This window comes from Suricata suricatta, chromosome 3 (genome assembly GCF_006229205.1).
Source record: "Suricata suricatta isolate VVHF042 chromosome 3, meerkat_22Aug2017_6uvM2_HiC, whole genome shotgun sequence".
Lineage (NCBI taxonomy): Eukaryota > Metazoa > Chordata > Mammalia > Carnivora > Herpestidae > Suricata > Suricata suricatta.
The window spans coordinates 60,585,723-60,602,167 of record NC_043702.1 but is presented as its reverse complement, the minus strand read 5'-3'; the positions used below and the strand labels follow the sequence as shown (position 1 = coordinate 60,602,167).

General features: G+C 37.6%; 1 protein-coding gene across 1 annotated transcript in view; it reads right to left on the bottom strand.

Moving 5' to 3' along the window:
- Positions 1-16,445, bottom strand: part of LRP2 (LDL receptor related protein 2) — a 180,479-nt gene that overhangs the window by 97,567 nt on the left and 66,467 nt on the right. The window contains exons 10-16 of the mRNA XM_029933311.1: positions 14,248-14,376; positions 12,340-12,509; positions 11,185-11,402; positions 9,734-9,940; positions 6,809-7,011; positions 5,486-5,626; positions 3,610-3,813 (exon numbers count right to left, since the gene is read on the bottom strand). Coding sequence (XP_029789171.1) covers positions 3,610-3,813; positions 5,486-5,626; positions 6,809-7,011; positions 9,734-9,940; positions 11,185-11,402; positions 12,340-12,509; positions 14,248-14,376 — 1,272 coding nt within the window. The remainder of the gene's footprint in view (positions 1-3,609; positions 3,814-5,485; positions 5,627-6,808; positions 7,012-9,733; positions 9,941-11,184; positions 11,403-12,339; positions 12,510-14,247; positions 14,377-16,445) is intronic.

Sequence of the window (16,445 nt, the reverse complement as noted above, 5' to 3'; positions counted from 1 at the left end):
GAAGTTGTGGACATTGTCTTCAAAGGATGTATAATGAAGTGGGAGATAGGAAAGGAGGAAATTAAGTCAAGAGGTAAAAATCAAAGAGTAATGGGTATTTTGACAGAGGTGTGCACAGAAGGGTATGAAACACAGACTCCAAATGAAGCACATTGCAAAGTGGCTGTATAGAAAATTTTCCCAAAGGAAGTGGTGAATTAGGTGCTGTAGGAAAGGAAAGACTTGGACGTGAGAGAGGTTGAGAACTTCATGTGTTTTGGAGATTAATCCATTAATGATAGAGGCTAAGAGAAAGGTTGAAATTTAACTACCAGATCCTGGAAGGAGTAGGGGTGAGGAAGGGAGATAACAGGGAAAGGGACAGTGGTCATGCTCTACATTAAGGCAGGAGGTCTGTGAGAAATGGGATACAGATGTCTACTTAGATCTATTTGTTTTGAGGTAGTTGTGAGATACATGGTCAGATACACAAAAGGCAGTTGGCATTGTGGGTCTGAATCTCAGAGAGCTTGGAGGGAGATTTATGGAGAGATATTTTTATCATCACCCGAAAAAAGCCTTCCCTGATCCTTCCCCCTCATTGGCCAAGTTAGAAGGAAAATCATTCAGCAAATGCCTTTACCATAAGTCTCCTCATACTGATTTATAATGGCCACATAAATGGAGAAGAAGAGATCCACATGTTGAATATAGAGAACACATCTGTAAGGAAACAGGTAAAGAGGCAAAGACCTCTGAAGAACACCAGAAAGAATGGCCAAGAAAGAGAAAGAAATGAGACTGGAGGTGACCAAGATGAGAAGGGTTTCATGTGACATGGTTGGCAGATCGGGACGGAGTGAAGAATAAGTAAGAAGGATAAATGTGGAAGTGAGAGCAAGAACACGCAGGCCAATCTTCCAAGAAGTCCAACCATGAAATGAAGAGAGAGCTCTAAGTAGAGAGACCACGGACCAGAATGTGGGTTGCACTTCTAGGATGGGAGAGTCCCCTGAGAGCTTCATTCAGCTGATCTTGACTTTAATCTGATTTCTGACAACTCATTCTCTGCATATGTATTCAATGACCCTTATCCTTTCCCTGGAAGACAGCAGTGTAAAACCTCTCTCACCAAAGCATACAGAGTTTAACCACTGACTATAGAATATTTTTTAAAAGTCTCAATATGTAAACTTGAAACTGACAAAAAACGTGATGAGAATTTCAGTTTGACAAAGCAGAAGGAAGCTGATCTGCAGGAGACTGAGCCTTCATGTGGCACGTTTTCTTCTTTTCCTTCCAAACTACTAAAATGACAGCAAAGGGACAGCAGATAGATTTTGATAGTTTGGAAGATAAAGGGATTGCAGGGGTAATAACTCACTTAGTGAGAGGGGAGAGAGCTGCAAACTAAGTCCAGCGGAAGGAAGACCCATACCCACACACACGCAGACACTCCAGCATATTTGGGGTCAGAGATAACAGACTCTTGTGACGCACAGGGGTAAAGGTCTAAGGGGATTACTTAACAGTTGGGATCAAAAGCAATGAGACCACCGGGTCCTTCCCAGATCCTGAGCATCTATGCCACTTCCATCCATCTACCTCTTCTAACAGACCAGCAAGCTTGTTCTCTGGGGAGAATGATGTAGAGATACTGTGGGCTCAAAGACACCACAAAGCGTAACACACTGCATCTGCTGCATGAAACAGAACCAAATACAAGAGAATTGTGTGACTAGTGACCTATCTTGAAGGGTCCTTGGTCCCCTGTCCTCTGTACTTCTCCTATAACACAGATAGCAAGCTACCTTCACAACCTCTTAATCCCCATACCAAGGAGAATGGAGACATCTACTAAGGACAAATGACTATTGCTAACAGAAAAAGATTTACTAATGTTGATGTTTGGAAGCTCCCCAACAGAACAGCTACCTCGATCATCTGAAGTTATCCAGCTGATAAGGCCCATACATACAAGTAGACCTTCTGATAGCTGTAATAGTCCTCTCTTTGATATTACAGTTTATTCTCTGCAGTTAACAATCTATTCTTTACTTTGTCTTCTCCTTTTTTCCTTTGTTCATTTGTTTCTTAAATTCCACATATGAGCAAATATTACATTATTGTCTTTCTGACTGCCTTCTTTCATTTATCATTATATTCTCCAGCTCTACCCATGTTGTTGAAAAATCACAAGATTTACTTCTTTTTTATGGCTGAATATTATTCCACTGTGTGTATATAACACATTTTAAAAATCCATTCCTCAATTGATGGACACTGGGGCCGTTTCCATAATTTGGAAATAAGGCTGCAACAAATAGGGGTGCATATACCTTTTCAAATTAGTGTTTTCACTTTCTTTAGTGGAAAAAACCAGTAGTGGAATAACTGGATCATATGATAATTCTCTTTTAAATTCTTGAGGAATCTCCATCCGGTTTTCCACAGTGGCTACACCAACTTCCTTTCTCACCAACAGTGCATCAGGATTCCCTTTTCTCCACACCCTTGCCAACACTTGTTATTTCATGTCTTTTGGACATTAGCCATTCTGAATGGTAGGTGATACCTCATAATAGTTTTGATGTGCATTTGCTAAAGACTAGTGATCTTGAGCATCTTTTCATGCAGCTGTGAGCTGGTTGGATGCCCCGTTAGGGGTAAATGTCTCTTTGGTTCTGTGGTGCTTTTTTTTAAACTGGATTTGTTGTTGTTGTCATCACCATTACTGAATTAGACTGAGTTCTTTATGATTCTGGATACTAACACCTTAGTCAGTATATAGTTTGCAAATATCTTCTCCCATTCTGTAGGCTGTCTTTTCATTTTGTTGTTTAGGTTGCTGTGAAGTAGTCACATCTGTTCATTTTTGTTGTTTTTGTTTGTTCTTGACATTTTGTGTGAAACCTTATTGCCAAAACCAAGGAGTTTTATGCTATCAGGAATTTGATCTATTTTGGTTACTTTTTGTGACTTGTGTGAAATAAGTGTCCAATTTCATTGCATTACATGTGTTTCTCCAGTTTTCTCACCACCATTTGTTGAAAAGACTATCCTTTTTCATCCTATCATCATCTAGTAAAATGTGATTGACCATTCCTTATCCTTCTGTGATGACTATGAAGATATTAACAGAATCTAAATCAACTGAAAAGTTAGAGTAAATCAATACTCCCATGTAATTCATGTTTTTGTTTTTCGGTTTTTATGTTTTTTTTCCTATTATTTCACGCATAGCATCCCTCCCAGAGAGATCCTCTGGCTTCTGGAATATGAGGAACAGCCACTAATCAACCCATTGTTGACTTTCATCCACATGACTCTTCTGTGGATTGTCAGCATCTTTTATGTTAATGTTTCTCATCCATTCCTTAAGAAAAGGAATGGATCTCTTTCTTTATTTAAAAGTATTTCTCAGGCTCTCCGCATGGATCCACTGTGTTGGTGAAGTCTGTGAGCCCGAACTTAGAAGCCCATAATAATAAAGTCCTTTGCTTTTGCATGCGTGAAAAAATAAATAAATAAATAAAAGTATTTCTCAAGCCAAGTAGTTCTACTGAGAAAATTATTATAATCATTATTCAAAAATAAACAAAACATGCAAAAATATTTTAATGTTCTCACCTGTGCCGTTGATATTTTGTTTAAAAATCATGTCTTTTGATGTATCTGAAAAAAAGATAGTGTTCTCCTGGGCATCAAAATCAACACCAACGAAGAAAGAAGGACTTCCTGACACTGGAACTATGACATCTTCCTGGGTAGACAGGTTGAAGGGGATGCCACGAACAGCCACCTCAGATGAAAAGATCAGGAATTGCTTAACAGCTGTAGGAAGAAGAACACAACCCCATCAGCCACAGCCTGGTTCTTGTCCACCTTGAATTAAAGAGAAATTACTTATATCCCTAATTATCCCTAAGGCACATTTTATAACTCAGAAATGTAATTCTGAAATAAACATAAAATAAATCTGTGGAAAACATAGTTGTAAATAATGGGAAGAGAGGGAAAAGGATAAGCAGCTATGAAGGCAATACAACTATTACAATCTTCCTTCTTCTTGAGAAATTTATCCTTATGATTGATTTAAAAGATGGTCCATATACTGACTTTCTAAAGCAATATTAACTGACCTGCATAGTAATTCCATCAAAATCCTTGATTTGGATTAATTTTTGAATAGAGATCTATACCAAGAATCCTACTGCAATTTTTAAGGTATAAAGACCAGTGAAGGAAGAATTAACAGTAACCAGGTAAGTTATTTAGAAATAAACAAAGGAGGAAAAGATGGAAGAGGAAATAAAAATAGAGAAAATGGAGGGAAAATGAGTGATTTTAAAATCAAAGAAAGAGACAATAATAGTATGTCAGCAAATCAAAGAGATGAAAGAGGTATACCCAAGACAAAAATAAAAATTGCAGGAGTTGAAGTGCAAAATTATTAGACAATGTGGCATCAATGTAATAGAAATACAGGCTTTTTGAATGAGGGTGATTTTTATCTGAGTCTAAGATTACCTAAAAAGTTAACAAATTTGGGGTGCCTAGGGCTCAGTTGGTTAAGCGGTCGACTTTGGCTCAGGTCATGACTTCACGGTCTGTGGGTTGGAGCCCCACATTGGGCTGTGTACTAACAGTTCAGAGTCTGGAGCCTGCTTCAGATTCTCTGTCTCCCCCTCTCTCTGACCCTCCCCCCACCAAATAATAAACATTTTTTTAAAGTTAACAGCTTTGTCTCAGAATTTACATTCCAAGCCCAAAGCAGCACCATCTGGGGAGCCAGAATTTGTCAAAGGCAAACAGAAAAACAGTCAAAGAGAAACAAAAATTATAGGAGTGTGCATTTCATCACTTGAGGCTGAGGCAATAAATAGCCTAATCATGAGAAGATGTGGAGGCAACCAAAGAAGGAGAAAAGAACTGAATTGCATCCCAGAGCATAGAGGCAGATATAAAGAAAATCCCAAATGCAATATGAAAAACTAGATGAGTAAATGAGCTGCCCCAACACTTAGTTTGCTGTGGAATACAACAATAAAGCCAAGTGGAATCAAGGCACAATTACCCAACTCAAGAGGCTAAAGCAGTGGTCTAGGAGAGCGAGAGCACAATGGAAGTGATGAGAAGTACTTCCCAATAAAGTTAAGGCTACTAAAGTTAAGGCTAATAAAATTAAAGTATACACAACAGAGAAAATAACTCAAAATTAAACAGTTTAAAAAGGAGACAAAGATTTCACAAAGGAGACAAAGGGGAATGGGAGTCCAAGGAAACCCTCGATGTGCAATTAAAGGAAAGACGCATGGGACAGAAATTTACATCTTGAAACACAGCTCTGTGTATGAAGGGAGTAGTGCCTACTGAGGAAGATGCTCTGTCAGTTACCAAAAGTTTGTTCATCATTAAAAAGTTTAGCAGGAAGTTGGCACAGGTCAAAAACAGAACCTACCCCTACGCCACTGGCCAAAAAGACAGCCCCAAAGCAATTTCTTACCAACACAGTGGCGGTTATCCACATCCAGACTGAAGCCGAATGTGCACTTGCAGCGGTAACCCAAACCATCATTGTCTGTTCTGTGGCTGAGGACACAGATCTGTTCACAGCCCCCATTGTTATTTCCACATGGATTGCTAACTAGAGGGAAAAAATACACAGGATTAAATCTCAATTAGAAATGTGTGATTGTCCAAGACATATGAAACCCCTTTGAGCCCTGTTGGTTAAACAGAATAATGGGTTTGAAACTCAGAAACACTACTACCGGTTGATGCTGTCTGTATACATCCACATTTACCTGCTCTGACACTCCCACCTACTCTCCGACTGGTGACGGCCACGCGCGGGGAGGGTTCAGACACTTTGGGAGTCCTTCTCCCCAAGACAACTATGTCAGACGCTATCTGCTCGTCTCAGTGGTTAGAAAGCAACTGCCTAACCACTGAAAAACTTTAGTGTTGTTTTTACCATTCCTGAGAATGAGTAAGTGACTATTATTCACTGGATGCTTGCTTTGAAAGTAAGCCAACTTATAATCAATACTATTATCTCCATTGCATAAAAGTGGAAACCAAAGCCCTGGAAGGTAATACCACTTGCCTAAGATTATTTAGCAGCTAAACTAGAAGTCAAAACCAGATCTGATTCCAAAACTATGATGCGCAGAAATGAGCCATATACAGACACAATAGTCATGCCAATTTTAAACAAGACTTACTATAAAATAACAGAAGTCTATACAATGTTTGAATCAAAATATTTTCCTTTAATAAGTTACCAGTCTATGAGACACCAAATACAGTTGGCCTAAGAGAGACCCAACGCAAACCAAATAATGGTGTCATATATATACAAAAGAGAAGAGAAATTGGCTCTGACATCACCTCAAATGAACACTTAGGCATCTTATTTTCCTCTTCTGGGCCTCAATTTCCTCAGCTTTAATTTTAAAGGATTGAATACAAGATTTCTCCTAGCAGAATGAAAATACATATTTTGGTTTGGTTTCTTTGCTGTCTCTCCCCAGCATTTAGACAGGACCCGGCACATTCCTGGTGCCAATTAATATCTGTTAAGTACATCTCTAAGTGCCCTGTAGATTTGGTATTTTAACTCTGAAATACATCAATTTCTCCAGATCTACAGAGCCAATTTTAGAGAGTCTAACTCTCTAGATAACCTGCCATGAATTTGAAAATACCACCCAAATCTCATGAGATCATCATTAACTTCCATAGATTTGGAAAAAAAAAAATCTTTCCACCAAAGCAGGGTAGCTCTCCTCTGAGCAGGGTTTCCCTTACTCTGGGGCATACATACCATAAGGCTGCCTGAGGGAATGGTAAATAGTCACTCCAAAGGGCCTCAGGGAGGCCTGGTGGTACACTTGTGGATTGGTCTCCTTAAACTTGTTTGCCTTCATTACAGCCATCTTTGTCCAATCAGTAAAGTATACCTGATCTTCAAACAAGCTTATTCCAAAGGGATGAGGAATGAGAGAGCCTCCGTGGACTACTGTCTTCCTGTTGCAAAAGATGTACATCACACAATTTTTTTTACCTTCCTTTTGATTAAAAGTGGAATTAGTTCGACTAAATGCCAAAAAAGCTAATTATTTTCGTGATATGAATGTAGAATATATAGAAAAATACTTTTAAGTTGTAGAAATATCTCCACCTACATGTTGTCTCTTGGGAAAGAACCTTGAAAATAAAATTCCAGGGGCGCCTGGGTGGCTCAGTCTGTTAAGCGTCTGACTTTGGCTCAGGTCATGATCTCACGGTTTGTGGGTTCGAGTCCCGCATCGGGCTCTGTGCTGACAGCTAGCTCAGAGCCTGGGGCCTGTCTTCAGATTCTGTGTCTCCATCTCTCTCTGACCCTCCCCTGCTCGTGCTGTCTCTCTCTCTCTCTCAAAATAAAATAATGACATTAAAAACAATTTAAAAAGAAAAGAAAATTCCAGCCCTAGTTTATTCTAGATTTTTTGAAAATTGCTGTTTTCTCTCATGCTTCTGATTCTTTTAAGTTTGTCCCACAAAAGAGGGGGGCAGAGCTCAGATGTGAAATACCATTTTAAAAGCCATAGGTGCAAGGGAAAGGAAATGTGAAAGCAGATACCTTCAACTTAGTTCACACTGTATCATTAACCATTTCTTAGCAATTAGGGAGCAGGATAGTGAGTAGAACAATTCAACCCAGAACAACTACTGAGACCTGTTCCTGATGTCACTCTGGGAAATCAAAAAATAGTGCTACTACTACCATGTCTCTGATCGATAAAACTCTAAGTGTCTCTTATCACACTTGTAGTGGAGGCATAGAGTGGCCAAAGCCACTTAAATAGAAAAAAAAAAAAAAAAAAGTAAAAAGTGCCAACCAAGAGATAATGTCTGCCATAACATCTTCTACATAAATAATAATTCACTTAGGCCACATAAAGAAAGTAGGGTAGAGGATAGTTCATGAGAAAAAAAACTTATTTTTTCCCTCGTAGCAAAACAGAAAGACATTATAGAAACACCTTAAGAGCTCTGAAAACCAAAATGTAAAAAACAAAACAAAAAAGCAAAAAATAAAAACAAAGAAACCTAAGGTGGCAAGTTAGCACACACTAAATAATGACATGGTACGTTAAGATTAAAGAATGGTTTTTCTTTTTCAGTTAGGAAATTCCAGAACCCTGAATGCCACCTGCTGGCAAAGCAATAGGCAGTGACGTTATGATTTCAGCTGTACTCATGAGCTTTACTACACCTCTTTGCTGTTTCTTCACAGCCAGCGAACATTCAAATATTCCTGAAACTACACTCAGTTTTCTGTTTTATATCTTACTTTAACCTTAGCATTAAAATATTTAGACTATCTAATATAATGTCAAAACACTGGTGAAAGAAAAAAAATTTTAGGCATTTCTCAGTTGTTTTTGTATGACTTACTGGGTTGATTGATATTTTTTAATTACATTAATGCATATTCTCACTATTGGAACCAGTTTCAGTGGTAACTCAGTCTTAATATCCAATCACTTCCTTTGATCAAGTAGAGATTGTTTTAAGAATATGAAATCTAGTGGCAAACTGTGATATCACACTTAAAATATAAAGATAAAGAAGAAACCAAAAATATTCCTTCCATTAAGAAAACAATTAAGTCAAGTCATTTGGAAAATTAACCCACGAACCGTGAGATCATGACCTGAGCCAAAGTCGGAAGCTTAACCGATTGAGCCACCCAGGCACCCCTTTAAATTTTTTTTAATGTTTATTTATTATTGAGACAGAGAGAAACAGAGCATGAGTAGGGGAGGGACTCATCTCATCAGAGAAGCTGTAATAACTGAGCCACCGGGCGCCCCTGAAATTTGAAATACATAAGGGCAGGGGCGCCTGGGTGGCTCAGTCGGTTGAGCATCTGACTTCGGCTCAGGTCATGATCTCACAGCTGTGGGTTCGAGCCCCGTGTCGGGCTCTGTGCTGACAGTTCCAAGCCTGGAGCCTGCTTCCGATTCTGTGTCTCCCTCTCTCTCTGACCCTCCCCTGCTCATGATCTGTCTCTCTCTGTCTCTCAAAAATAAATAAATGTTAAAAAATTTAAAAACAAAAAAATAAAGAAATACATAAGGGCAGAGTAAAATCCAATTAAAACCCACCAGATAATGTTAAATAAATAATAAAACTTACTTATTTACTGGGGGGAAATTAGTACGCTAAAAGAAAAGGCAATCTTTGGAAATAAACCATAAGGAACCTAGAAAAATAAATAGATTCTCAGGAGTTAATGAAAATAATGTGTTCCATCTGGAAGTGGAGCAAAGGTTGGAGAGGAGAAATCAAAGAACAAATGCTCTAAGTAATATTTAATGAGTATTATCATGGAACACAAGGAAAGTTAACCCTCCTCCCCCAAAATATCACTTCACACAAATGTCAACACAAAAGTCATTCAAGATGTAATGTTAACCAACAAAGCCATATTTTTGAGAGGAGGAGCATAAGTGATCAAGGGGCGGGGGGGGGGGGGGGGGGGAAGTGGGGCTCATGAGAGGCAGGGCTTGAGCTCACCCTATGCGGGACTTGAACTCACCAACTGTGAGATCATGACCTAAGCCAAAGTTGGGTGCCTAACTGTCTGAGCCACCCAGTATTTTAATTTTAAAGTATTTTAATTCTAGTCTCTCTGTATCCCAACCCATAAATTTTATATACTTTCCCACAAACATATGAAGCCATAAAAAATACTTCTTACCTTTGAGTTCCATCATAAGTTACAGTCTCAATGTAATCAAACCGGCAGTCCACCCAGTAAACACGCTTTAATACTATATCCAGGGTTATCCCAGCAGGCCATCCCAGTTTTGTTTTCACCAAGTCTTTACGGTTGGTGCCATCCATGAAAGCCCTTTCCACCTTAGGTTCCCCAGAGAGGCTCTCCCAATCTGAGAAAAATAAATAACTACAAAAGAAAAATCAAAGATGACAGTCAGTTATTTAACAACTTTCTCTGGAAAATATTTTTTTAGGGTGTGTGCTTGGATCAACGAAAATTTCCTCCAGCTAATTAGAGAAGCATTGGAGTATACAACAACAAAAGAGAAGGCCAATCAGGAGAATCAAGAACTCCAAACAGCAACTATGAAAATGCGCTATTATGGCAGCCTAAACATTCACATCTATCTTCTTAACTTTCTCCCCTGATCCCTGGCTCTGCCTTCACTTTTTTATACCCAGGAAAACTTACACATTCATTTTCAAAGGAGCTGTCCAAACATTTCCCTCTGTAATTCCCCATTCTAAGGCATAGTCTACAGAACATATCCATTATCATGAAGTAAAAATGAATAATCATCAGTCACCCTTACAGTGACCCTTCAGTAGCCCAAAGTTCATAACAGTTCTAAGATCCAACTTTGAAAATCTAGGAGAAAGTTAAGTCTCTTATAACTGTTCTCAAAGTGGACAGAAGGAAAATATAAATTTACACCTGAAAACAAGTAAGCATTATCACTCTTGATGGGGTGATGCCCATTAAACAACTTGCAATTAGGCATTACCATTGTCATCTCAATCCCAGTTTGTAACAAGTAAGTACCAAAGGGATAGTTTCAATCTTCTTTCCCCTCTTTAAAAAACTTTACAGCTGGGGCACGTGGGTGGCTCAGTCAGTTAAGCATCTAACTTCTGCTCAGGTCACGATTTCTGGTTTGTGGGTTCAAACCCCACATCAGACTCTGTGCTGGCAGCTTAGAGCCTGGAGCCTGGTTTGGATTCTGTGTCTCCTCTGCTTCTGCCCCTCTGCCGCTGTGCTCACTCTCTCTCAAAACTAAATATTAAAAAAATTTTTTTTTAACTTTATAACTAATTCATTTTAGAATGATCATCTTGATAATGGTGAATCAAAAGCGACATTTAGTTGTAACAATATCATTAGATTGAGTCAGAACACAGTCCAGTCTCTCACCCAGGCAAGCATGGCAAACATTAAAAATAAAATCCATATCCCCCAAAAATCACATATTCTTAGAAAACCAGTAGAAGTAGTCCTTTAAAGCTTCTATGAATGGAGACATAAAATAGGCATGGGTTTTAGAACTTACAGGAATTCAGAATTAACCTTTATTTAATCCAATGGATTTTATGTATAAAGGGAGAGATAAAGCTCCAAAAATACTAAAATCAGTATGTTTTCACATCACTTACCCAACTGTAGGGTCCACGGCAATTCCTCGAGGATGCCCCAGGTTTTCAGTTATGAGGACAACCCGGTGGCTTCCATATATATTTACCATGTCTATGCGGCTGACCTTGGTCTCTACTAAATAAAGTTTATTATTAACCCAGTCTACAGCCAGATTCTCTGGATCATCAAGAGAAACAACTTCTTCAATATGGTAGTCATCAAGGTCAACCGAAAAAACCTAAAAGAAAGAAAAAAATGAAATTACATTTCTTAAGCATAACTGTGGACACTGTTTTCTTACATTCATTCAGTACATTTATCTATGTTATACCAATCAGTCATCTAGATGTAAAAATAATAATAATAATAATTCACTGAGACTTGCTAAAATCGGTTTCTGGGGAGAAAGATTATTTCAAAGTATATTTAATGCAATTGTAATTCTTGGTAGCTATCGAAAATTTCATTAAAGAATGTGGATTTTTTTGTGGGGGAGGTGGTGATGAATTGTTTTTATTTTTAGCTGTAATCAAATCAGTATTGTTAATAATCCAAATTCTCATTTTCTAGAAACTTTATGCAAGTCATCACATAATTGAATTAAAATGTTATTAATAGTACAGGAAATGTAAGAGTAAGAAATAACATTCCATAATTCTAAATTTTATGTCTCTATTGCATCACTCAAAGTTGAAATTATATCTATCACACTTTCCAAATAAGACAGCATAATGAAATGTTGGCTGTTAAACAAAATGCTGTCAATATTTGTTACTGAATCTTCCATTACAGTTCCATTTAGAAGATGCAGGTAAAATCTGATTTTTATCCTCCAGAGAAGCAGAGTAGTTTTTCCATTTAAAATGATCAAGTTTCAAAAATTACTACCAAATATCTATCCAGTTTTGAAAGAATGTCTACTATTTCTTTTAATTAGGCTTTTGGACTCCATTTCGAATAAAATTAAAAGTTGCTCAAGGCTAATCCATATAATAGACAGCTTTGTTTAATAGGTCACATGTAATAGTATAGCATGGAAAAGGTGCTGATTAACATAAAATATCTCAAGGGCCTTTTTTGTTAGAAAACAAAAGAACTTTCCCCTCCACTCCCCCAAAAATGAAAGCTATCAACACTTTGTGCTCCCAGGCTACACTCCTAAAATTTCTATTTACCTTATCTTGCACAGTGTCTGTCCAAAAGACTTTGTGTAGCTGATAGTGAAAATCCACACCCACAACCACTCCACGTTTTTGAGACTGCATGAGCATCGAAATGGTCCTTCCATGAATATCACCAGTTAGCAAATCCCGACCATTGGAGAAGATAACAGAGGCCTGCCCAGCTAAATGTGAAGAAGGACAGTGTTATCACTCTTTCAAGTGAACAAATAAATGCATATCATTCTCTCAGGAGAACTTACAACTGATAGTCTTCCTGTCTTGTCAAACACTTCTATGTTATCTTATTTGATTTTAAAATAAACTTTTGAAGCAGGCATATTGGTGTCCTTCTACCCAGTTTACGGATAAGCAAATGGAGGCAAAAGGATGCTTGATGAACTGTCCAAAATCAAAGTAAGTTAAGAACAGATTCTACCAAGAATTCAAGTGTCCTGACTGCTAGTCCAATGCACTTTCAAGGACACTGATAGGAATACATCAGGTATTTTCAAGAATCCTCTATGATATGGGCACCTGACCCCATGTACAAATTCAGATTGTGTAAAGCACAGAATGTATCTTAAGGATTACTGGGAAATTACTGGGAAAAATATGGCAATGAAGATCCAAATCTGCTTTACCTACAAACTCACAAGCATGCAAAATGACACATGAATTTCAAGGTTTTCCTCGCAGTCTTGTTTGCAATGGCAAAGGATATAAAAAACCATTAGTAGGGAACTAGTTAAATAAATAGCACACATCAAAAAATGGAAATTATGCCACCATCATAAAAGAATGAAGAAAAGGCCTCTGTGTTGTTACACATCAGCAAAATGCAGAACTGTGTATATAGAAAAACAGAATTAAATACCTATATTTATGCATTCTAATTTATGCATTTAACAATCTCTAGAGTTAAAATAAACAACAATTATCCATGGCAGAAGGAAAGTGGAAACTGGTCAGAAAGAAACGTCCATGGAAGAAGGGAAGTAGAAATTGGGCAGAGAGAAACAGAGATGGAGAAAGACATTTTTATAGAGTTTTTGAACATATGAATTTATTATCCATTCAAAAATAAATACATTTGTTTACATTTGTAAAATTCAACTTAGAATCACACACACACAAAAATAAATAAATAAATAAATAAATAAATAAATAAACACAGTTGTTAAAAATCAGCTGTGCCCAAAAAGTTACTACACAGCAAGTCAGATTTTGTACAGGAAAATAACTTGGAAAGTTAAATGAGCAGATAAAATTTAGAAGGCCACCAAAGGAACTTTTAAGATCATCTGCAAGAAAAAATTGGAAAAAATGAACAAAGTGAAGATCTTCTTATCCAGAAATGCATGATGCAATGACAAAAATGTTTGGGGGAGGGGGAATATCTTTTTTAAACAGATTTTCCCCTTAAATTTTCTATACTATGGTACTCTTAGATTGATTCTAACAAAGCATCCAGTATGAGGGGATTCCCCAAAATTCCAATCCAAGTTTCATAGGTCCATTTGGAATCACTCCTAGATGCTTCGTAAACAAGGCCAAAACTATTTCTATAGATACTAGCCACCCAAATTTGTGATCAGTAAATTAATTAAAATTTAAATGTGCAAGTCATAAACCACAATTAAATGTGGTGGATGACACAAAAGCTCAGACCCAAAGTGAACAAGCAACCAATATTTTAAAAAAACAAAAAACAAAAAACATGAATAATGGTAATCAACAAATTGGTCTCTAAGAATCAAAGTATAAAATTAATGTGGACCCATTCTTCTGGCAACAGGGACCATGATAAAACCCTGCTATCCATATAATTGCAGATATTTCTTTTGTCATCTGCTATGGAAGGAGGATATTAGAAATAAGTTTCTTGTTCAAAGATATGGCAAGTATCCTTAAATTACTCACAGGAAGTATTAGCTTTGCAGTGTCGCTGATGCTCCAAGACATACCCTTCCTCGCAGCGGCACTGGTGATGGTCATGTCGGTCTTCACACATCTGGTCACAAATTCCCCATATCTGGCACTCATTAAAAGCTGCCACATGGGAAATAAACATTTGTAATCATTTTTGAGACAAAAATCTTGGACAGGCTATATAAGAATGTGGTAATACTCATATGTATATAAGCACCTTCTGGAAGTAGCCCAGATTCTAGGCATACAATAAAAAATAGTAATTCAGAACAAGCATCTTCATACTATAGAAAATCCAAAAGGATTTAAACAGTTTTTTAAAATCTGCACAAAGGATAATTTTACAGAGGATGCACAGCTTGTGGTATTGCATTTAATATATTAATGTTGATTTACAAAATATCTGAATTTCTTCTCTTTCCCAAATAGTAGTCACTAGCCAGGGTGGCTTCCTAAATTTATATTTAGATTAACTAAAATGAAATAAAATTAGGGGCGCCTGGGGTGGCTCAACTGGTTAAATGTCCGACTCTTGATTTTGGCTCAGGTCATGATCTCATTGTTTGTGCCCTGACAGCATGAAGCCTGCTTGGGATTCTCTCTCTGCCCCTCCCTCTCTGTTCCAATCTCTCTCTCTCAAAATGAATAAACATTTAAAAAATAAAATAAATCAAATGAAATAATAATTCATTTTCTTAGTCTTACTTGCCATATTTCAAGTTATATGATCAGTGGTTACCCTATTTGAAAGTGTAGACACAGCACATTTCCACCATTGCAGAAAGTTCTATTAGACAGTGCTATATCAGAAGAATGTAAGACCTGCCTTATATCCATCCCCTCCAGAAGATTCAAAACTATAACTGTATTTGGAAAGTTCTATTTGCCCAGCTGCCTTTCTTCTGATGTCAAAAATTATAACCAAAATTAAATTTAAATTATTTTTAAGACATGAAAAATATCTCTTCTTCTACTTATTCATTAACTTCTTATTCATTCATTTATTAAGTATTCCGAGCTCTGCTTACTGTCACCATTGTCCTAGTTTTACTAGTCAGTGTAAAACTGACATATAAACAATACAATATGGGGGGGAGGGGATAAGTGGATGGAACAACACAAGATATGAAGAGTCTTTCTCAAAGACTGTACAGCTTGAGGGGTACAGAAATGGTCCTATCCTTAGTAGATTGTTGTCAAATATTTCATTTTATCCTCCAAGTTCACATCCACTCTCCGCATCCTTCACCCTGCTCTCTTTAACTGGGAGGAAGACCATCATGTCTACACCAACAGGTTCTCAGTAAATTATAATTTCGGAAAGCATTGTATCCTCAGATCTAGAATTCTCCACATTTCTAGGACCTGATTACATTTGCAATCAATGTCAGAGTTGTGAATTCGGTTCTACCACACCTGCTGGGTGGCCCACCATCTCAGAATTCCCCAACTACAAAGCTTGAGAAAGTTCTGGGATCAAGCTAAAGGATCAACTATTACAACATGGGCCTGCATGTCTTTCTTTCTTAATCCAATTTGGACATAACAAGGCAAAGGGCATGTGGGTATAAGTAAAAGGCCATGCATGATTTATCTCTTCTGTGCCCTCACCTCAGCCCCGAGAAAGCACCACCTGAGGCTTCGCCTCAGTGGAAATGAAAGTACAGAGTATTCGCCCTCAGGTTCCCAGAACATCATGACCTCCTTTTGAGTGCAAGGCCGATGAGAATCAGCCTAAGGGCCTCAGTCACCCTGGGAGCAGGAGTTCTGATGTCAAACAGAAGAAAACCAAAGGTGAAGAAGTCATAACTAGGAATTCTCGGTGCAAATGCCCTTCCTATCAGCTGGGCTACAAGTTCTTGAAAGGTTGAAAGAGTGTATAAAATCACTGTCACTTTTAATGAATGAATGATTACACTCTGCCTTACAGATAAAAATGAAGGGAAATTAATATACATCATCAGTGAAAGTGAAAACAAGAAAAACGAAAGAAGACCTGAGGCTTTTCATGAGAATAGTCGTGCAAACTGTCTAACACTCTAAAACACTGCTTTACAATACCACCTCCTACCTCATTGTCTTTCTCTATTTTTCTTTCCTTTTTATCCTTTATCACTTCATGCCAACAGCCATGCTTTGAAAATGATTCAAAAACCCCATTTTAGCTTAGGCCCCTTGGACAACGTCTG